Source organism: Arvicanthis niloticus, chromosome 2, assembly GCF_011762505.2.
Source record: "Arvicanthis niloticus isolate mArvNil1 chromosome 2, mArvNil1.pat.X, whole genome shotgun sequence".
NCBI lineage: Eukaryota > Metazoa > Chordata > Mammalia > Rodentia > Muridae > Arvicanthis > Arvicanthis niloticus.
In genome coordinates this window covers 54,741,384-54,765,603 of record NC_047659.1, presented here as the reverse complement: position 1 = coordinate 54,765,603, position 24,220 = coordinate 54,741,384, and the positions used below count along the sequence as shown (strand labels likewise).

The following is a 24,220-nucleotide window of genomic DNA, read 5'->3' as shown; positions in this document are numbered from 1 at the left end:
CTTCTGTAGGCTTATTTCACCATAATAGAAGTCATGTATGATATAAAACAGCCGGAGAATCGATTGGATAATTGTGACAGACAAGTATTTAAATCCTTGGTAAAGTAGAATTTAAAACATTTCTAGAGGCATTTTATAATCACCATAGAAGCCCAGTGGCAAGTAGGTGAAAATACTAGAATAGTGAGTGGTGTTTGTTTGTTTGTTTGTTTGAAAAGTATTCAGTCTTTGTTTCAGACATATTGGTTGAAATGTGTTTAATCTTTCCCAGGTTCACATCAGGATATCTAGGTTTCCAGGAAACTTACTCTGTTAAAGTCGTTAACTAGAAGCAGCAGTGCTAGGCTCTCAGACTAAAGGTGACTAGTGATTTGAAAAAAAAAAAAAAAAACAAAAAAACAAAAAAACAAAAAAACAAAAACAAACAAACAAACAAAAAAAAAAAAAAAAAAAAAAAAAAAACAACAACAACAACTAGGTAGGTCCATAGTCCATAGTTCTAAATCTGAAAGCAGTTTTAGGAGCCACTGGGTAGGCGTTGTCCACGGTGCTGATTCTCTCAGGAAGTTATTTCCCTACTCCTGCTGGGCTCTAAGCCTGGCTGGCTACAGTTCTTCTATTCTGTCTTTAGAATCTTGTTTGGCTATTTCCCCATGGTAAGGTACCAGCCATTGTTAAGGGTAACCCGTGTGCTAGCTGGCCTTTCACTCCCGAAGCTACACCTAGCTACAATGGATCTCTCTCTCTCTCTCTCTCTCTCTCTCTCTCTCTCTCTCTCTCTCTCTCTCTCCATTATGGCAAAGTGAGGCAAACACGGAATGCTTGCCTTGTGACCCCGTTAAACCACAAGCTGTTTCTCACTTTATGAGAAGTGAAACCCTTGGGCATATAGCCCCTACCCCCAACATACACAGTACCAATATACACATTTATGCTTTCAGATGTCGAATATGCATCAACAACCGCGCAAATAATCATAGATCCACGATCATACAGTCCCATACGTGATCGTTATGTTCACACTCAGATTCACACGCTTGAACACTCAACCACAGTCTCATTTTAACACATTTACACACGCAGGCTTTCTGACAACAAACGTGCCTGAGAGCATTGTCTGCCAAGGTGCTCTGGCAGCGTTTATTTTTATGTTGTTGATTCTGAATGCTGAACGGATTTAAAGGAAGCCCCTTAATTCTGACAGGGAGGCGGAGGTGTATTCTCTCGAGGTCTGTGGGCGCCAGTAGGGGAGCCACTAAGACCCCAGCGGGATCTAGAGAACGTAAATAATAAATAAAAGGGCCTGGGAAGGCCAAGCTGGGGAAGCCCTGCACTAAATCACTCCCCAAATCACAGACTCATCGTCCTCCATCCAATAGCTTTAAGCAATTTGTGGAGTTGGGGGTTGGAATCAATTTTTTTTCCGTTCTCGCAGGTGCAATATGAATCAATTATCTTAATTAAGATTATGCCGCAAGCCCAGGAGATTTGGGGAGAACGGGTTTTGCGCTCCGGGCGATAGCGAGGCATTTTAATAGCGTCTCTTTTGCTCCTGGCTCTCTCCTGTCGCCTGCCTGTCTAGTCGGGGCCATTCTAGCTTCTGGCCAGGACCTGGAGTTCAACCGCCTCCCAAGAGGAGGCTTCTGCAAAGCCAGAGCCACCCCAGTAGTCTTATCTGAACCAGCATCCTCTTGCCTTCTAAGGGCCTTGCAGTTACCGGCGTCTAAGAGGGGACTTTAGTTCTCAGCTGCTGGCTCTAGAGACCCACTGCACCCCAAGGTCTCCAAGAACTCTCTATGCTGGGTACCAATGGGCTCCTGGGGGAGTTGAACATTCCCAGGCCAGGCCTCCTGACTCCAGGCTCAGTAGGAAGAGGCTTGGGAGACGTTCGAGTCGGTAGGGCAGCCACAGACACACTGGGTCCTTTCATGGAAAGTAAGCATCTGTTTCTGAGAAAAACAGGTCACCACCCGGGACGCTGCAGGCCACGACCCAGCTCTTTATCTTAGCTCTGTGAATGCGCCCCTGCCCCACGGCCGGGCCACACTCCTCTGTCCTCTCTCCTCCCCCATCCCTCCCTAGGCCTCTGCTTCTCTGGCTCCAGGGCTGCGGCTCTAACGGCCCCGACGCGGGTCCAGTGCCGCGCTGGGGACTAGAGCCCCGCGGGGTGGCAGATTTAGGGCATTGCTCGAGGGCACTGAGTCATGAAAAGCGGCTTTTGTTGCCTGCGCGTGCAGCTCGCGTGCCGCCCGGCTGCCTAGGGAGCCCGGTGGGGCCAAAGTTGGGGGAGTGCAGTCACCCGCCAGGCAAGCGGAGAGAACTGGGAAATAGCCACCATCCCAGCAGACCCAACAGCGCATAAGACAAGGCAGCCCGCCTGGGTCATGGGCCCCAGAGCCGGACTCCACAGAGGGGGTTCTGCGTTCCAGCTGGGTGCAGTTCAAGGTGGCCTCACAGTCTTGTGCCTTCCCCCAACACATACATACTTTCACAAACCAAAAATACTTAATCCCCATCCTTATTAAGCAACCACTGCTTCCCGGGAGCTCAGAGGGCACTCGCTGGGAGTCTTGGTATTTATGACCCAGACTTGGAATCAGCGCCACAGTAAAATGCAGCAAGCACCAGAAGCTCCAGGAAGGAACGATCTTACTTCAAGTCCCAGGAATATCCAGGTGTAGTTTTTCCTTTCACAGCTTCCTGGTCCACCAGATCTCCTGAGCCATAACTTACACCATGCCCCAATAACTCTCCTGTAGTGTCCCCTAAAGTGGAGAGGTGAGAGCCAGTTACATTGAGTTACACTTTTCACTGAACCAGGATAAGCCAGCTCTTCCTAAAAGGGCGGTCCCAATAAAATTTGCCTCTATTGTGCTTCAACTTCAAGGTTTTTCTGAGGCTCCAGGGATTTAAACTCAGCACCCAGAATAAATGCAAGGACGCCTCTCCTTCCTTGCTCTGCTCTTTGCTAGTTGACAGAACAAAGAAAAAGCAAAACTCCAGATAGTTCATTTCTTGAATCCCAGAACAATTGGTGCCATATTTGAGGCTACCAAAGAATTCCCACAATGCCTTGCTTTTCTTTTTTAGATTCGTTCTGGATCTGGAAGGTTACTTTCAATAACTTACAGATGCTCAGGATCTCCTTAGAACCCTCTCCCCCTCCCCTTTCCTAGATGTAACCCACTCCAGCCACTCAACCCTGACACTGTTTGCAAACTCAAGGGCAATTGCCTTTACATAAGCAATTCAAGTAGGATGCATTCATTGCAAAGGGGTTGAAGAGGGTAAGAACTTAGTGAAGAATTAGAAGAAGAACTGGAAAGAGAAAGGCAGCCAGCCATTCCTCCTCCTCTGGAACTTTTCTAGGACTAGAGGGAAGGAGGAGCATCCTTCTGAAATGTGTCTAGTTCAGATGGAGAAAGTAAAGACTCCTTATTTAAGAATAGCTAAGGCTCTTCCACAATAGACTTTGCTTGACTCAAAACTGAGAGTCCCCAGAAAGGAAAATGACACATTGAATCAAGTCTTATTGCAGCTTCTCTTTGAGCCTCTTCTGACCTAGGATTCCAAGGCCAGAGATTGCGCACCAGGGGCTCAAGGAAGGCTGTGATTGAGATAATGGTCTGTGTCAGAGATGAAACTCCAACCTCTGGCACAGGGGTGTTTAATCTTAGCGTTCCCTAGACAGGCTAGGTGAGGTCATTCGTTACTACAGGAGCATCTGAAGACCAATGGAGCCAAGGTCTGCTGTCAAAAACTAGCTTCAGATACAAAATTCTAGAGGTTAGATTTGAAGACTCTTAGTGAAATCTCCGGGGGTAGGAGCAGGTGAAGGTTAGGTTTACATTTGGAGTGTGCAAGTGTAGGGTATACAATTTCAGACTTGCAAAGGATGAGAGAGGATGCTCTAGTCCCGAAAGTTGAGAACTAATTAAGGCTGCGTTTCCAGATGAGGTCGTTTTTATATGAAATATATGATAGCCTGGAGAGGTGATAGAGATTAGAAGCCAGCCACCCTTTGGTGGCAATGAGCAAAGCCTCTGCCAAGGGGTAGAAGCCAAGAGATGGGCCTCTCAGAGAGGACAGAGAGTCAAGCTGCACCGGAGACCATTGTCAACGGAAGGACCCTTCAGCGCACCTCAGTAGCCAGGATTGTGACTCGTTCACCTCTCTCCCTACTTGCGCCTAAGCTGGCTTCAGGTTAGGACATAGACTCAGTGATCTTTCTTTACCTTTCCCGCTCGCCTCCCGCAAACCCCTCCCCTATGTCCTCTGTCTTCTGCTGCCACAAAGGGTTAATCTCTCCTGCGGGTAAAAACAGGTCCGCGGAGTCTCTAACTGGCGACAGATGGGCCACTTTCTTCTGGCCACAAAGGGGCCGGAATGGAGCGCTCCGCGGCATACAAATAGGCAGGTCACGTGGTTCCCGGCTCTTGGCTGGACCGGGAAGACCATATGGCGCATGCCGGGGAGGAAGGAGCAGGGGCGGAGGTACTGTGGGGGTGAGGGGAGTGATGGTGGAAGGGGGCGGGAGGGGAGTTCTGGGGAGGGGTGAGTGGGGGCGGGAGTCGCTCAGCCTGGACGCGTGCGCGATTGCGGGGCTCAGGGACCTGCTCGTTGCTCAGCTCACGGCCCCGCCCGCGCTCAGCATCAGCAACTCGGCTATATAACCCTAGCGCCCGCGCCACCGGGACACGAGGAATTCGCCCACGCAGAAGGCAAGGTGTCCCGAGGCTCCAGGGTTATGAGATCGTCACTGTTCAGAACCTTTTAACAACAGGTAATTACGATTCCTATTTTTTTACTCTCTCGAGAATAAAAGCAATAATTGAATAGCTGTACCTTGGTACTTTGCATGCGCACATTCGTGGAGTCGGTTGTCCCTATATTTGAAATCAGTGTCCCTCTTCGTAATTGCCCACAAGTACTCGCATATAATGAGTCCCAGCACTCAAGTACCCCCTGCAGGCTTTCTAATTACATTTAATTTTTAATAGTATAGAAGCTTTTAGAATGTTTTGGGAGGGAAGTAACTGTAATTATTTGTAAGCGGTTATTTGAAAGTCCCCAAAGCAAACTACCACTTAAAAGTTCTCAATTATTCCGGCGAGGAAAAAAGAGAAGAAGAACACCTGCTGCCCAGAGTTTTATATGATGTACAGATATTTAGGCGCACCATGCGAATGAAACTATCTATTTCCGGAGGATGGAGTACACACGTCCTGGAAAATTGATTGGACTCTGAGATAGCTTAGCTGAAATGTAGGGAGAGGGGGGGAAAAAGAAGGAGATTTTCCTGCTACCTGTTACTGTCCCAGAGGCGGCCAAGTTTCCAGCAGCCTCTGCTGCGGCCAGACATTCAGTTGTTTTACTAAAGGCTTTTTTGCAGTCCTTATTAGAAGCGGCACCTTCACCATTGCCAGTCGCTGACCATTGTAATTACTCCATCTTTTAAAGGGAGGTTTGAGGCGAACTTTGAAAAGCCCCAATAAAGAGCGGGCGGCCCTTTCAATGGGCTGTTTATTAGAGAGGAGCCTTTTGCACCTGATCCCCAGCGCGTGGGAGAGCCTCGCCTGGGAGCCAGAGCTTTTGTACAAGGTGGGAATTTAGCGCGGGGGGTGGGGGGGTGAGGCAAGGAAAGAAAGGCAAGGGAGGGATGGAAGACTTGTGCCCACTTCTGTGGCCAAATGTGTCGTTGATAGGAAAATAATTTGGTGGAAACTATTTTTCCTCCTCTGTGCATTCGCTCTCTCTTCCATATAATCTTCTTAAAAAATCGGGGTCAGTGTTAGTAAATTACGTAATGGCTTTTCAATTTATTTAAACCACTAAGTAGTGGGAAGCCAGAACAGAGGCTAGTTCAGAATGTTCCATTTCCAAACTCATCATTTTTGTGAGTTTGGGAGTGACTTGGGACACGTTCAGAAAAACATGCACTCTGTACGTATTTCCACACAGGGAATCTGGCCAGAGAATCAATTGCTTTGCACACAGTTAAGCTGATCACTAGGAAAGGTACCCATAGACCAGTGATATCTACTATGCAGCAGAGAGGAACAGACACGCCAGCATGAAGCGCTGCCTTTAACTTTTCCTAGAGGCGTCCATTTTGCAATGGACTCCTGTGTATTTCTATTTGTGTGCATTTCTGTAGGATTAGGGAGAGGGAGCTGAAGGCTTATCCAGCTTTTAAATATAGCGGGTGGATTTTTTTTCTCTTTTCTTCTTTCTGCTTGCCTCTCTCCCTGTTGAATACAGGAAGTGGAAACATGACCAAATCATACAGCGAGAGCGGGCTGATGGGCGAGCCTCAGCCCCAAGGTCCCCCAAGCTGGACAGACGAGTGTCTCAGTTCTCAGGACGAGGAACACGAGGCAGACAAGAAGGAGGACGAGCTTGAAGCCATGAATGCAGAGGAGGACTCTCTGAGAAACGGGGGAGAGGAGGAGGATGAAGATGAGGATCTAGAAGAGGAGGAGGAGGAAGAAGAAGAGGAGGATGATCAAAAGCCCAAGAGACGAGGCCCCAAAAAGAAAAAGATGACCAAGGCGCGCCTAGAGCGTTTTAAATTAAGGCGCATGAAGGCCAACGCCCGCGAGCGGAACCGCATGCACGGGCTGAACGCGGCTCTGGACAACCTGCGCAAGGTGGTACCCTGCTACTCTAAGACCCAGAAGCTGTCTAAAATAGAGACACTGCGCTTGGCCAAGAACTACATCTGGGCTCTGTCAGAGATCCTGCGCTCAGGTAAAAGCCCTGACCTTGTCTCCTTCGTACAGACGCTCTGCAAAGGTTTGTCCCAGCCCACTACCAATTTGGTCGCCGGCTGCCTGCAGCTCAATCCTCGGACTTTCTTGCCTGAGCAGAACCCGGACATGCCCCCGCACCTGCCAACCGCCAGCGCATCCTTCCCGGTACATCCCTACTCCTACCAGTCCCCTGGACTGCCCAGCCCGCCCTACGGCACCATGGACAGCTCCCACGTCTTCCACGTCAAGCCGCCGCCACACGCCTACAGTGCAGCCCTGGAGCCCTTCTTTGAAAGCCCCCTAACTGACTGCACCAGCCCTTCCTTTGACGGACCCCTTAGCCCGCCGCTCAGCATCAATGGCAACTTCTCTTTCAAACACGAACCATCCACCGAGTTTGAAAAAAATTATGCCTTTACCATGCACTACCCTGCAGCGACCCTGGCAGGGCCCCAAAGCCACGGATCAATCTTCTCCTCGGGTGCCGCTGCCCCTCGCTGCGAGATCCCCATAGACAATATTATGTCTTTCGATAGCCATTCGCATCATGAGCGAGTCATGAGTGCCCAGCTTAATGCCATCTTTCACGATTAGAGGCACGTCAGTTTCACCATTCCCGGGAAACAAATCCACTGTGCTTACAGTGACTGTCCTGTTTACAGAAGGCAGCCCTTTTGCTAAGATTGCTGCAAAGTGCAAATACTCGAAGCTTCAAGTGATATATGTATTTATCGTCATTACTGCCTTTGAAAGAAACAGGGGATCAAAGTTCCTGTTCACCTTATGTATTGTTTTCTATAGCTCTTCTATTTTAAAAATAATAGTACAGTAAAGTAAAAAAGAAAATGTGTACCACGAATTTCGTGTAGCTGTATTCAGATCATATTAATTATCTGATCGGGATAAAAAAAATCACAAGCAATAATTAGGATCTATGCAATTTTTAAACTAGTAATGGGCCAATTAAAGTATATATAAATATATATTTTTCAACCAGCATTTTACTACCTGTGACCTTTCCCATGCCGAATTATTTTGTTGTGATTTTGTACAGAATTTTTAATGACTTTTTATAACGTGGATTTCCTATTTTAAAACCATGCAGCTTCATCAATTTTTATACATATCAGAAAAGTAGAATTATATCTAATTTATACAAAAATAATTTAACTAATTTAAACCAGCAGAAAAGTGCTTAGAAAGTTATTGAGTTGCCTTAGCACTTCTTTCTTCTCTAATTGTAAAAAAAAAGAAAAGAAAAAACAACAAATTGCACAATTTGAGCAATCCATCTCACTTTAAAGTCGTTCTCTCTCCCTGAAATAGAAACCAGACCCATAACACTCAAGAGGATGAAAACAGAAATGCATTCCTTATCAAAACATATCAATTCATTACTTGCACAAGCTTGTAAATACATATTATAAATAAATGCCAACACACACTCCTTTAAATCAAAAGCTGCTTGACTATCACATACAATTTGCACTCTTTCTTTTTTAGTCTTTTACTTCTTTGAATTCCATAATTTTACAGAGTGTCTGAAGCTATTGATGTTTCCAGAAAATATAAATGCATGATTTTATACATAGTCAAACAAATGGTGGTTTGTCATCTATTCATGTAATAAATCTGAGCCTAAATTTATTCAGGTTGTTAATGTTGGGATTTATACCTGTGTAGTCAGTTAGTACAGTAGTTTAAATAAAATTCAAACCATCGAATTCATAATTAGAACAATAGCTATTGCATGTAAAATGCAGTCCAGAATAAGTGCTGTTTGAGATGTGATGCTGGTACTACTGAAATTGACATGTACTGTAATCTTGTTTGTAATCCTGTGTATTATGGTGTAATGCACAATTTAGAAAACTCCCATGCAGTTGCAATAAAAATAGTATTGAAAATCCAAACAATTGTTTTATTTCTTCCAAAAGAGTAAATTGTACCAAAGGGGGATTAACTTCTGCATTTGCTGAGTTAAGGTTAAGCATTAAGAATAAAATATAGAGTTGAGCTTGTCCTATGCTTAGTCTGTCATCTTGCTTAGGGAGTCACTGGCTTCACAGATAACAAACAGACCTCGCTACTGTTTTGTTATTTGGAATATTGGGCACAGAGTAAGCTGGACAAACAACTCTGGTTTTCTAGAGGTGAAACTTCTTCACCTTTAGTTCTGTTTTGTTTTGTTTTTGCTTATGTGATTGTCTCTATTTGTTGAAATGATTGCTAGAAGTTTCTTTTATTTTTAAGGTGGGTTAACTAGCAAGGCATAAAAAAATACCTTAGTTTAATTTGTTTATACATATTTAAAGCATAAACAAAAACTGAATATTTTCTCACTGTTCTGTTACCTGTGCATTTCTTGAACTAAATAACTTTCTTTCAAAACAGTGCTGTCCCCCAAATTATATATTTGATATTGTAGAAAATTATTTAATTAATTGAAAGACTCCCAGATGTTGTGGCATTTTATAATTATTATATTAAGTGCTCGGGATGTCTTCACTAATTGTTCCACAAAAGTGCTAGTGAGTTTTTGGTACATAAGTATATACTATTTGTATACTGTTTTAGGAAGGTATATTGCTTCCCAGTTTCCTGTACAGTCCTGATATTTTGATTTCATAAACACAATACATATGCACCTAAAGACACACTCTCTCTCTCCCTCTCTCTTCTCTCTTCTCTCTTCTCTCTCTTCTCTCTCTCTCTCTCTCTCTCTCTCTCTCTCTCTTCTCTCTTCTCTCTCTCTCTCTCTCTCTCTCTCTCTCTCTCTCTCTCTCTCTCTCTCTAACATAACTTCTGTCCATTGGTATGTACACTTAAAAAAATAGTTTGGCATTTCCCTTCCCAGGAGAAATGACTGACAGTCTTAATTTTTATGGAATAGCATTTTGGCAGTGGTATTCTGGCTCTACTGTGGTTCTCTGATTACTGTCATTAGTAACTGCATTGTTCCTTCTCTTATTCGGATGCCACATTGGATGCCCACCTCCCTTGCTAGCATGTTCCTTTAATCTCCTTCTTGTTGGTGGCTTAAGGGTTCCAGAAAGCTGACCTCGTTTAGTAAGCTGCTCCAGAAAAACGTGAGTAATCTAATAGACAGGAACAATTAGCCATAGTAATAACATTGCCAACAAGGCCACATCAAGCTGTGACAGTAGCAGTAAAGGATATTTCAACGTTCAAAAGAATGAGTGTCATTTAAAATCACATCTTCTATTAGCTATTATCACACACAGAACTACATTACAACTGCTCTCAACTTTACCCCAAATGCAGCAATCTCTTTCCAAATGAACCAGGGCAGTTATATTGGAATCAAGCTGTTGCTTCCTATTCTGGGTTTTTCTCACCATTGACTTTAGGAGACATAATACTGATAGAATACTTCCAGCCTCCCAGCATAGGAAAGCAGAAAGTGACCATTCGGATCTGATCCGACCTGATCTATTAAGCAGTTCAGTTTCACCTGTAATTAAAATTAGACATCTCCACGCAAACTAAAAACTGTTGCTATAGTGAACAGAAGAATGGTGTTTCTAGAACTACAACTTTAAAAACAGAAAGCAAAGGAATCTAGACTGTGGGTTTAATTAAAGGTAGACATGAAGGATGAAGACTCCACTTCACTCTTTTCGTTCTTCATTTTGTGTGTGTTTAAAATTTCACTCTAAAGCATAGGGATTCTTTCAGTCAGTCAGGGAGTAACTCACGTGCCACCATCTTTTATTCAAAGGCAGGCACAGATGTTCCTTCTGCAGGGGAGGTTTTAATTTATGAAAATGATATTGTTTATGCATGAATGAACTGCATGCACTCTGCATAACGCATAGCACTTCCATCTGATCAGAGAAATACCACCAAACCAGCGCCAATGTCAGAAACATATTCTACACATTTACTCACTTAAATGTTTAATGAATATTTGGAAGGCATTTTCAAATCGTAAGAAATCTTTTAAATTATCTCCTTCATTTCTTTTATGAATTGTTAAGCATATTTTAAAGATACTTTTACAGCCTTTATATTTGCTTAATTCTTATGTGAAACTAATAAAAACATTTTTTGGGTGAAGACCATTGAAAAAATAAAAATAAGAGAGAGAGAGAGAGAGAGAGAGAGAGAGAGAGAGAGCGAGAGACAGAGAGAAGCTGTTTTGGCCTTATCAAGAAAAACATTTCATATGCTTTGGCTGTGTGGTACTAGTTAAAGTATTTGAGTTCTGTATTCTTTTTCTTCGTGAGCAACTGATCTTCCTACCATAGAAAATACTTACAGTTTTGTAATGTTAAAACACCTGGAAAACGTATTTCTAGAAGGAGCTGGCAGATTATTTAATAGTTGGAAATGAAGTTCGGTTAAATATTTTAACTAATGTATAATTCCTACAGAATAAGACTACTCCATAAAACTTAAATTTTATTTATATCAATTTCAATGCTATATAATATCTATATCTATTTTTAACTATTGAAAAGACAATTTCATGCATCTATTAACGGGACACTACACATTTTGAGTAGCCTACAGATTTTTAGGTTTATAATATGTTATAGTAAAATGATACTGCAGTCTAATTTTAAGTAGTATAATTTACTGTTTAAAAATATCAGTATGTTTTCACCATTTGAACATCTATGTAAATTCTAACAAAACTGAGGCATCTTTTGCAAGATGTCTAAATTCTGCAATTACTAAAAAGATATACGGATCATTAGCTAACAGTATGAACCAAGCTGCTTTAGTTCTATAATTATCTGAGAAATTTGAAGTGAAAATATCTATTAAACAATTAATAAAACTAGGTTGCAAAAGCAGAGCAGTTTTGTTCTAATGGAAAATGGAAAATAACAAAGCTTTTTATGAAATTACACTAAAAATTTCTCTTTAAAAGGATCCATAGGCTCTTATTTTCTGAAAAAAAAAAGACCTAAATAAAAATTTCAGTTCAAGTAGCCATGAAAAACTAAAAGAGCCAATGTGACGTCTTGTGGAACCCCAAGACTGAGGATTCATGTTATCATTGTAAGAGACACTCTGGAGTTGGATGAGCGGTGATTTGTTTGGTGGCATAATCATTGGCTCCTGGCCAGGCATTGTGTTTCAGTGGACACCATTATCAGAAACCATTCAGCTAGAAATTTGCACTGTATGCACTCAGAAGTTGAGATCATATGCCTTCTTATGTTAGGAAAATTCTGTGCTGGCAATTGACTCATGCACTCTCTCCACACACACTAACACTTGGTTCAATGGCTCTGATAGAATTAACAGTGTACCCAAGCTAGTGGCATGGACAAGGCCATAGTCTCTGGGGAACTCTGGATAAACTGCTAATTTAAAAATACCTTGAAATGCAGAATGTTGTGTTAATGGTGAATAAATCTTTAGATACATTAAGTGTGGATTTGGCTTAGGGAATCTCCCCTCTCCTCCAATTTAAAAAGGTAGGGATGGAAACCATTTCTATAGATTCCCAGGTTTGGAACAATCCTAAGGGATATGTTGAATTAAACTGACAATGAGAAAAGAAAATTAGTATGTTCATCTGGTATACAGGAGAAATCGGTGCGATGGCTGCAGCTAACCTCGCTGTAGACTAGATGAGGAAGGGCAGCTCATCAGAAAGCCGGCCTCTCACACCAGGCCAGTGCTCAGCACTTTTTGTTCATTTGTACCTGGCTTCATCAAAGCTGTCTTGTGTCTTATATTACACGAGATATATTTTATATATTAAGTATAAAATAATATTAAATTATATGGGACATGGCAGAAAACTTCCATGTCTAGTATTTTGTGTTTGAAACTTTCTTTTAGGTTTGCACTTCCTCCAGCAAACCTTTTGTGGCATTTATCCAGTGTAGCCAACACCTTCAACAGTATCCAAATCACTCAATTTTTATACCTCTTTTTTGCCATAGTTTTTCTCTATCTAGTATTATCTCTTTGTTTGTTGTGGTTACTCTAAATTGTCTATCTTCTTGTACAGACTGTGGCCTTCTCAAGAACAGGGACCTTGGAATTTTTTTCATTTGATGGTGTTATTCTGGTGCTTAGAGACCTAGGACAGCCTTAGCAAATATTAATTGTCCAAGAGACCAGATTATACATCAGATGCAGAGGCCTGTTGCCGGAGCCACCATGCTATAAATCAATCTGTTGAGAATGGCGTATACCGTAAATGAGTCTCATCCTCTTGTTCAGCAATTAAATAAAAGACAATACTTGCAACTCACCTCTTCTGATTCTGTCTGAAACCAAATTTCCTCTCCCTGTTGAGAATCAGAAATCCTGAGTAAGCAGTCCTCTTTTCTTTTCTTTCTTATTTACTGACTGATTGATTCATTTATTTTTACATCATTTGGTTGAATGTAACTAGGGACTTGGGCAAACATTACCCAACATTAAAGTACCATACACTGTCTTCAAACAAGCCTTTTACTTTCACATAGTAATTCTCTTGAATGCGTGCTACCTTTTTCTCTCCTATTTATCAGTCTTCAGGGCGTCTCTCTTATTCTGTGTTTAGGGCTGTGCAAGATTATACTAGGCTATAGTATCTACTTTAAAACGTTCAGTTTATAAATACGGCACATGACTGCTGTTTCTGTAGTGTTTGTTCGCTCTCAGTGATGTCAGTTAAGGTTACGGTGACGTCAGTGGACCAGTTTCCTAGTGCTTAAGGGAACTGTTAATTCCTTTTCTCTGGCGTCCTTAATGACTGCAGGGCTTGTCTGCTCATGGAAGGGAATTACAGGACTATAATCTGCTGCAGGCTTTGAGTACACGACTAAGAATGTTCACACCCAACAGATAAACAAAGAAGGTAGCAGAGAGGTCAAAAAAGAATGGGACAGTATTGCCTGTTAACAATAACAAAATAGCCTATATCCCATGTGACTAAACGTATGTTGATAAATAAAATAAAATGCATATAGTTTATAATAAATTCTTAATAGTGACATTTATAACATTTCTTCGCTAAAATAATTTCTTAATAAGGTTACTTCTATGCACATTTTTAATGCTAGCATGGAAATATTTGCTTAGAGGAAACCTATTTCAATGTGCTTTAACTCTAAAGTATTATACAAAGAGATCTTTACTTCCTAATTGAATAATTGTACATTTATGTTGTAGAAAATATTTAATCTCAAATGTGGGCTTCTATCCCACCTTCGATCATTCAGTTCCAGAATAAAAGACATACAACATTTATATTTATAGTAAGCCTTAATCAGCGCCAGAACTGGGCAGACAGCCACACTCTATGCTATTAGATCCATTGCCCCATCCGTGATCACAAGTTACAATTTGCCACTTGTCGTCTGGGCTGCTTTAAACTTCAATTGGCCAGCCATGTTTTCATGACTCACCTAAGCCATGCTGTCTTTCTTCTCTCTACCTTCTCTCTCCTCCTCATGGTTCTCCTAGGGCCCAGTCCTGGAAATCAAGACCCACCTATCTCAATTCTGCTCAAATATATAGGCATCTTTATTCACCAAGCAGGAATAACTTAGGGGGCAAGGTCACACAATGTTACTTGAGTCTAGTGCAGATTTTCTCCTTGGGGGCAGCCAGGCCTTGGGAGCCAGTATTTAGCATTACAATATATAGCAAAAGACCAAATCTCAACATATATATCTTTACATTTTATTTGTCCATCTACCTATATATTTCTATCCATCTACCTACTTATTGGTCTATATTAGTATGAGGAAATGTCATCTTCTCACAGATAATTAGGATGTAAGATGCAACTTGAAATGAAGTCACTTTGACCAAGGTGGGCCCCACATGCAATTACTAATGTTCTTGTGAAAGGACAGGATATACAAACACATGACACATAGCGATAACAGCAGGTGATGGTAAAGAGAGGGGTTTGAGCAATGCAGTCATGGTTTAGGGGACTGTGGGGACCTTGGATCACTGCTAGCAGCTGGAAGATGTTATCTCAGAATCCCTAGGAAGGAACCAATCCTACCAGCACCTTATTTCAGAGCTGTCATCAGAACAATGATATGCTATGTCGCAATTGTGTAAGACCCTTGGTTTGTGATACTTTATTGTAGTATCCTCATAAAGCTAAAATATACAGTAAAGCCTGCTTAGGATTGATGTTAAATATATGCTAACTATAGAAAAGTTAGTTCAAACCATATTGAACATGTTACAAGTAGTCATGTGTGTGTCACTACCAGGATATTCTAGTTAGTACCAAGTTTGACGATTGAACAGACTGCCAAATAGTAGCTATCTAGCAATTACCTGGATAATATGAAAGTTGTGGGGAGTTTTTTTCACATGACTGAACTTTAAAATACAGTTATATATAATGGAGGGCGACTTTAAAAATTCAGATTTTAAAATATGCCAGATTTTACATAAAGTATCTAATATCAACTATTATCCAAACTTCATGTGAAAATTTTTATTTGTGGGACAGCATGGATTCTCCTAAATAAAGCCTCTGCAGAAATGTCACATTTACATAGTTTCACAAACACTCATCTAACACACAATTTTGTAACTTTTTTTTTTAATGATTGCAGTTCTAATGAATTTAAATGCTATCACTTTTCAAAGTTCTGTCTCTGTTTCTAGGTTATTTAGGGTCTCTAATCTGTTTTCATCTTCTAAGCTTGAAACGTAGGTGCTGAGACACCAACTCAGTTATGGAGGCTCTTCATTAGGTTACATAGCTGTCCTGATCGCTCTAAACACAAGTTAGTGATCTGCCGCTGCCTCTACTGCTGCCTCTGCTGTCTCCTCCTCTTTTTCCTTTTCCTCCTTCTTCTCCTCTTCTTTTTCTTGATATGCACTTAGAAATGTCTGGCTGTTCTATATGCCTGGAATTTCTGGATTTTTTGGTTTTGTTTTTTGTTTGTTTTGATTTTAGAGACACAGTTTCATTGTGTAGTATTGTTTGTCCTAGAATTTGCATTGTGTAGGAGGCACAGAGTTTTTTTTTGTTTTTGTTTTTCCATTTATTTATTCATAATTTATTTATTCACTTTATATTCCAATCCCAGCTACCCACCTCCTCCCAAGCTCTCCGGTTCGTTCGGCCCTTCCTTTTCTTCTCCGAGAAGGAGTTTCTCTGTGGGTACCAACCCATCCTGGCACCTCAGGCCACTGCAGGACTAGGCACATCCCCTCCCACTGAGATCAGGCAAAGCAGCCTTGTTAGAGAAACAGGATCCACAGGCAGGCAACAGAGTCAGGGTAAGCCCCCTGCTCTAGTTGTTGGGGGACTCACATGAAAACCAAGCTGCATATCTGTTACACATATGTAGAGAGCCTAGTCCAGCTCATGTATGCTCTTTGGTTGGTGGTTCAGTCGATGGGAGCCCCCAAGTGTCCAGGCTAGTTGACTTTGTTGTGGAGTTCCTATCCGCTACAGGTGCCCCAATCCATTTTCCTCCAACTCTTTCACAAGACTCCTTGAACTCTATCTAGTGTTTGACTGTGGGATTCTGTATCTGTTTCAGTCAGCTGCTGGTTGAAGCCTCTCAGAGGACAGTTATGCTAGAACCCTGTCTGGAAAGCATAACAGAGTCTCACTAATAGTGTCAGGGATTGATTTTGTCTTTTTTCCTGCTCTCTTATACAATTGAGGTGAATATTGTTTTAAGCCACTGAAAAAAATTTAAAATCAAATCACATTCCAATTCTCACCCTTTCCCCTTTTGATGGCTAAAGTTGTTAGATTTGGGGGTGGGGGGAGCTGTAATACAAGAAGACTTCCCTCAGATTTCTGGTAAAGAGGAAAACCAATGCCAATAGTGAACTAGAGCGTCAGGCCTGCCAGACATGTGCTTTATCGATGAGCTAGTGATTATTATTGTTACATATCTATACAAATTATACAACACATATAAATATAATTAGCAGAGCCCATATTGTTGTTTGTGTGTATATGATTCAGGTCTGACCATTTTGCATTAGATGATGACCAACCAGGAGGTTTAACCTGAGGAGAGGCTAATTCTCCCTTTCTTAGAGGTTGCCTCCAGCTCATTGTCTAGGGGTGGGACTCTGAGAGTTTCCACCAATTTTTATGCATTTATTTGCCACTCAAGAAGCATAAGCTCTACAGCAGATGTAGAATTAGAAAAACAATTATCTTTTCACTCTACTTTGTGACTCATTTTTGCAAGTTCAGGATGAACTCTTGAATGATGCAAAGCCACATGGTGAGAGACAGAGATCTGTCTTCACAAAATTCAGCAACCCCACTGGAAATGCCAGGCCTGTGAATTCATCATGGATGTTTTGCAGCCAGCCAAACACTAGTGTATTCAATTAACAATCCATGGAGCAGAGCCACACAGCTGGCTTCAGCCAACTCCCAGAATCAAGAGAAATAATACATTGTCATTGCTTTAAGTCAGAATGCTTGGAGGTTGTTATATACTGGTAGACAATCTATATAACCTGGAAGAACAGACCATCCAGATGTGGGTTGCCTCACCAGTTATCATCTATCTCTGTGCTAGTGTGTGTGTGTGTGTGTGTGTGTGTGTGTGTTTTAATCAGCATGACAAACTTGGATGTATCTGTGAAGATGGACTCTCTATTGAGAAGTTATTTCCATTAGTTTGGCCTGTGGAAATGTCTGTGGGGCATTGTCTTTTTTATTGTTGATTGATGTACGTCATCCCACTTCTTGGCAGTTGGTCCTGGGAGGTATGAGAAAGGCGAGCTGATCCAGTTGGTAAGTGTCCTTTCTCCATGTTCTCTGCTTTGGTTCCTGCTTCCAGGTTTTTGCTCTGAGTTCCTGTCTTGGCTTTCCTCAACAACCAACAGTGACAAGGAAATATAAGACAAATACATTCTTTCCTCCTCAAGCTGCCTTTGGTTATGGTCTTTAGGAGAAAACAACCTAAGATAACCCCAACTTCGTTCTGTATATTGGCAGATCTCTGAAAGCTGAAAAGCTGAAGACATGTTTCCCCTTCTCACAGAGCACAGTTCTTCTGCCTGATGATAATTTGAGGTACTTGAGAGGAAATGAGATGGGTGGGATTTTAAAAGATATGCTCTTCTTAGAGAGAACAGGAGATAAAGAAGGAAAACCCGCCTTTCTCTCTTCATTTCTCTTCCTGGACACTCTTGTGAAGAACATTTGACTCCAGCATACCAGAAACTAACTTGGAGCCACCTGCAGAGTCCCAGCTGCTTTGTAGGGCTAGCAAAGACATCTCTTTCTCAATGACATCACATAAGATGAGGTAACGCGGCAACAATCTGACTCAGGACCACTTGAGAAATATTATCTTTTATGTGAGAAATACAATCTCATCTTATAAAGTATGTACTATCAGTTGTGTAAGTTGTTGGTAAGACATAATGAAGTAAGAGTGAAAGCCACTCAGTACAGTGCAAACTTTGCTGCCTATAGGTAGTACCTGGGAAACAAGTAGCTATTTCCAATAGTGAGAAGGGACACTGATTTTTTTTCTCTGTTCATTTAGTGAAGCAAATGAGGGGAGGTTTATGATAGGTGGGATAGTGAAATCCCTGCCTGCTTTAATAGCGTGCCTGTTGTACCTAATTTAAGATTCTGTAGTGCCACATTGCTACCCATTGCTGGCAGATGCTTCAAACTCTCTGCTTGGGGGAAACATGTTTGGAGATTTTAATTGTAGTCTATATGTTTCAGAACCAACAATAGAGGGATTATTTAAACAGTTGAGGGAAGAAAAAGAGGATCCATCCTCCTTCTCTCTCCTGCTCTGTGTTACTGCCCACTGAGATGCTGTATATCATGTTGTGTGAGATGTGGCCTAGAATATAGATAAAGCAATTCATTTTCAGAAGTTCCGGTCTGATAGAGGAGTGGGAACTTGGCATATTCAGAAGACGTTATAATCTGATTTGATGGGACTCTAGGATTTTTCTTTTTTCTTTTTCTCTGTGATTGTTGTAGGGACAGATGGCCCTCTACCTTGTAGGCAGCAGGAGCCACAGTAGCAGGGACGTTCTGACAACATCTCCACTCAGCATGGGAAGGAAGCATTCCCTGTGACGCCTTGACAGTGGGCCCATAGAGCATCAGGAATAAGGGAGAGGTGGACACGACCCAAACTGACCTCACTCCAAATGCGTGTTGATGTGCAGAAATAACTGCTGACTTCTGCCACAAATATTTCTGTGACTCCTATCCATGAGGCATTGTATGTTGAGTAAGATCAGAAACTAAAGTAGAATTTCAATTTTAAACTTAATTTACTCATCAACACAGTCAACCCAATTATTGAACATTTGTTACTGTAACATAGTATTACCATAATGTGTGTAGTGTGTGTGTGTGTGTGTGTGTGTGTGTGTGTCTGTGTGTGTGTGTGCATGTGTGTAACAGAGGACAACTTTAGGGGTCAGTTCACACTTTCCACCCTGCTGAGGCATTCCACACTTTATTCTGCTTCTGCACTCCATATTCAAGCTTAGGTGGCCCACAAGCTTCGGGACAGTTCTCCTACTTCAGCCTCACATCTCATCCCAAGAATGCTAGGATTACAGACTCATGTTACTATACCTGCTCGCACATTTGTTTTGGGAGATCTGAACTCAAGTCATCAGGGTTTTGTATGCAGCAAATGCTTGTACCCACAAAGCCATTTCCTCCACCCCCAAAGCATTATTTTAAGCACAAGAGATAGATTTATAAATAAGAAAACTAGGTCATTAAGAGCTAAGGTAGAGCCGGGCGGTGGTGGCGCACGCCTTTAATCCCAGCACTTGGGAGGCAGAGGCAGGCGGATTTCTGAGTTCGAGGCTAACCTGGTCTACAGAGTGAGTTCCAGGACAGCCAGGACTACACAGAGAAACCCTGCCTCGAAAAACCAAAAAAAAAAAAAAAAAAAAAAAAAAAAAAAAGAGCTAAGGTAGAAATCTAATAAAAGAATATGGAAAAAATAAAAATTGAAACTTTAAAATTTGGTCTATGGACAATCCCCCTTAGGTGCCAGCCAGAATGGATTGCTGAAGACACCACACACTTGAGACACAAGATTTGAAGAAACTGAGCTGAAATTGACCTGGAAGCCTCTTATTTGAGTACTAGCTCTAATAGGTCAGAAGGGTTCTGCAAGCTGCCAGGAGAGAGGAGCAACTGGTAGTCCTACCTGACTGTAAAGTCCATGAATCACAACAATGCCTGGACCAGCAAGGCCTCTCTAATGGCACAACAGTGGTACTTTTATCTTGGGAATTAAGCAACAGATGTCTAATTGTATTTTAGTCTGCTTCAGGGGAGGAAATTCATGCCTGTTGCTGTAAACTCAGCTAATTGCATGTGTCTAGAGAGGCCACTGAGTCTAGAAGAGAATCTGCTACTGCCAGGTCCCCAGACCAGTACAATTTCTGTTTTCTAAATAAATTATCCTTATATTCACAGATAAGTGTAGCTCTCCCTCCTCGTCCAAGAAGCTTTCTTTTGCAACCAATAGAAACTATTAGCTGATACACAACTAGGCAAAAGGCAGAAAATAGGCCGGTTGGGATGGGTGCCCAACTCTTACATTTGTAATTCAACCCCTATAACTAATGCTTAGGAAAATAAAAGGGGGGGGTAGAAATATTAAAAGAGCCATAAGAATAAGACACCTGCTGCTAGATAGTGTCTCTTGTATCATGAGAAGCTGCATCCATGAAATCTCAACAATATGGTCATCTAAACACCCATATGACAACAGCAGTTGAAAGGCCAAGTTGGATAGGGAAAGTTTACATGGTTCCATTCCTTAATGAAGTATCACAGGTGGTCAGTGCATGTGACAGAGAGAGACTTAGTTTCCTCTGGGGATGAACTCCTACACAGGTTGTTCAATCCCAAGTGATAAGCACGCACACATGATTGAAGTACACATATAACAATAAGAATTACAAAAGAGTTAATAAATCTGCCAGGGAAAGGTGGACACAGAGGACTGTAAGGGGAGAGAGTACTACAGATGTATTGCCCATATATCTGTAAGTCCCTGGAAAACTTATTTTCAGAACATCCATTTCAATTTTGCAAAGCAGAAAGCAAAATGGAGACATCTCCATTGAGTAGGGCATTAACATTTAATCAACCAGACAGAGCTATCCTTTGGAAAAAGAAAATGACACGAAGTCAACTCCCATTCCAGGCAAAGCTGTACCAAGCCAGTGTATAGTGCATGTATTGTTTGGTGCATAGATACCTTGTCTGCTGAGCCACAGAAGAATTTTAAAACAAGCAACATCACATAGAAGAAGAATGTGAATGTGTTATTGAAGGACACCTATGCCAGAAGGAGAAAAAAAGGAGAAGGAAGAAGAAGAGGAGAAGGGGGAGAAAGAGAAGAAAGATAAAAAAGAGAGGAAGAAGAAAAAACAGCTAACCAGATGTATAATTTCACATTATAGCAAATCAATAGTGAGAGTCATGCAACTCTAAAAGATACCTATGTGCTGATATCCACTGTTTGTCATTGCAATGACTATTACAGATATTGAATTTCAATTTTAAGGTTTCCCCCTTTTAAAAGATTTTTTCTCATACTATTTTCAATTGTCAGTATTGATTCTACAATTTTCTATGCTCTACATTATTCTTTGGTTTATTTCCAATGCTGTAGGTGTACATCATATGAGGATTCTTAGAGCATTCTTGTCCCTTTTACACACATATTTTTGCAAATTTTACTATATAAAAATGCGTTATCAAAACTTCAAGTTGGTATGTAACTACTTTGCTTCTACCTACAAACATTAAAACCTTGTCAATAAATGCAGAGATCTCTGTTTTGCAATCTACACATATGAAAAGCTTGAGGTTTCAGTCATTAGAGTGGCTGCGCATGTGTTAATGACTTACAGAATTGTTGTTGTTATTATTATTATTATTAAGGGGTAAAGAAGGGGCTAGGGGCAGTGCAGATCACCATTGACCCATTGACCTGTTTGCTTTAACCAGGCTTCATCTGAAGTTCCTTTTTCTCTCAATCATACTTTCAGTCAGCAAACACTTTGAAACAGAACAATAACATCTACTATAGTGATAAACATTTGTACATTTTACTTTTTGACCTTTTCCCCCATAAATATGGTTTGCAATATCATAAATAATTATGCCCACTCAGCTGTGTTTAGTATAACAGAGCATCTATGCTTGCAATATACATATGTGTCATTGTTATTTTATTATGTAAGTAGCATATGAAATTCTATCATGTTTTTGTTTACAAAATAAAACTCCCTTTAACACATAATTTTATGTTTATATGTTTTATATATTATGTTTAATAAAATAAACACTTATAAAATTCTTTGGGAATTGCACTTCTGGGGTTTTGCTATTTTCTTTTAGACTTTATAAGGATTTTGTTCACTAGGATGCTAACATTTGTTGTTTTCTCTTTTGGGATTACAATCCAAGATGGATTCAGATATTTAATGTACTAATGCATTAAAAATCTCATTTCAAAAGCCTCTAAGCATTCTGTACATGACTTTATTGCTGTGGTTGTAAATTGGGTACTTGTTTCCAGAACACTGAACAGAAAGAGTGCTAATCCAACAGTCACAAGGTTGTTTATATCCAGAAGGATTTGGCTGTGGAAGTCCTCGAAATCTGACTAGAACATCACAGATGTCTCTCTAATGTTAGCAAAATGTTTTCAGGGGCTGAAGCAATGGCTTAGAGGGTAAGGACATGCACTGCTCTTGACAAGGATTTGAGTTTAGTTCCCAGCAATCATACCCTATGGTTCACAATCACCAGTAATTCCTGCTCTCAAGAACCTAACACCCTCTTCTGGACTCCAATTACACCTGCACTCATACATTTATACACACACAAAATAAAAATAAGACATAAACCTTAAGAATAGTTTTTTCAGGAAGCTCCTAAATGTGTTCTGAAACAAAGCGCCCAAGCTTATAGGAGAGGTGAGGTAACTTCAGGGCCACCGGCCACCGGAACAGCCTGCATAGGTCTGGACCACTTCCCAAAGTGTCAGATGGAGACAGATGACTCCATTGCCAAGAGAGACACTACAATGGGAAAGGTGACAAGGAGCTCTTCTGGTGGGGTCCAACCGCAATGGTTCTGAACTCGAGCTGATGAAAATTCAAGTCTATGCCATTCGCTTTCTCCCAAAATCCATTTGTTTCAGAGTTAGAAATTTTGCTGACAAAGCATAGAGTACTTTTTTTTAAATTAAAATCAATATTGGCATAATTCACTGGATAATGATTTTAAAGAATGTTCATTAAAGTAGGACTTACATAACTCTGTGTAATATCATTTCAGCCCATATACTCAGGCTTCACTATCTGTGGTGGTGCATGTGTGTGTGTGTATATATATGTGTGTGTGTGTGTATTTGTGTGTGTGTGTATTTGTGTGTGTGTGTGTGTGTGCACATCTATGTGTGTGGATATGTCTGTGTGGATATGTGTGCCTCTGTGTATGTGTGTGTGTCTGCTGTGTGTATGTGTGTATGTGTGTACGTGCACATGCGTGCATGTGGATATGTCTGTTTGTGTGGATATGTGTGCCTCTGTGTGCGTGTGTGTGTGTGTGTGTGTGTGTGTGTGTGTGTGTGTGTTTCAACTGGACACAAATTGAAACCATCTGGAAAGTGGGAACTTCAGTTGAAGAATTGCTTCCATCAGTTTGGCCAGTGGACAAGGCTGGGCATTTTCTTGATTGATGTGAAAAGTTCCAGCGCAATATGAGTAGTGTCATCCCTGGGAATGTGGTCCTGGTGTGTACAAGGAAAGTAGCTGAATGTGAACCTGGAGAGCAATCCAGTGAGCAGTATCCCTCCATGACTTCAATTCTTGCTTTCAGTTTCCTGCCTAGATTTTCTACCCCGATTTCCCTTCATGATGGACTCTAAACTCTGAGTGGAAATAAACCCCTTTCTCCTCAAGTTGGTTTGGACATTGCAGTGTCTTGAGTGAGATATTCCTGGTAAGTCTTGGCCATTTGAACATGTCGACCCTGGTGAGTGACTATCTGCTGAGGATTAGGAGGTGTGGCCTTACAGAATGATGTCACTATGGCCAGGCTATAAGATTTCAAAACACTGACTCATTTCAAAGTAGGTCTCTCTGCTACTTTCAGATGTGAGTTCTCAGCTGCTTTTCCAGATGCCTGCAGTCTTCTAACTCTCATCTGCCATGATGGACTCTAACTTGCCAGACCTGTCAGCCTCAAATAAACCCTTCTAGAACCTGCCCTGGCCTCAATGTTTTATCACAGCAATAGAAAAGTAACTGATACAGCCACATTGTTTAGTACAGTAATAGAAAGGAAATCGGTACATCAATCACTTTCTTGTGCTTCTGTCCTTGTTGCCCCTCAGTCAAGCCAAGCACCGTGACTTCCAAGGGCTCTTCTGTGCTGTGTGCTCTTCACAGAGCACTTTTTAAGTAAATTGTTGCACAAACCTTCCCATTCTACTTTGCACAGTCTTGGA

At 41.4% G+C, this 24,220-nt stretch overlaps 1 protein-coding gene across 1 annotated transcript; it reads left to right on the top strand.

Annotated features, from left to right (window-relative positions):
- The first annotated feature begins 4,606 nt into the window (after positions 1-4,606).
- On the top strand, positions 4,607-8,668 carry Neurod1 (neuronal differentiation 1). The gene is made up of 2 exons (XM_034496393.2): positions 4,607-4,783; positions 6,262-8,668. Exon 2 carries the CDS (start codon positions 6,273-6,275, stop codon positions 7,344-7,346), a length of 1,074 nt encoding a protein of 357 aa, XP_034352284.1. The 5' UTR covers positions 4,607-4,783; positions 6,262-6,272; the 3' UTR covers positions 7,347-8,668.
- The last annotated feature ends 15,552 nt before the right edge of the window (positions 8,669-24,220 follow it).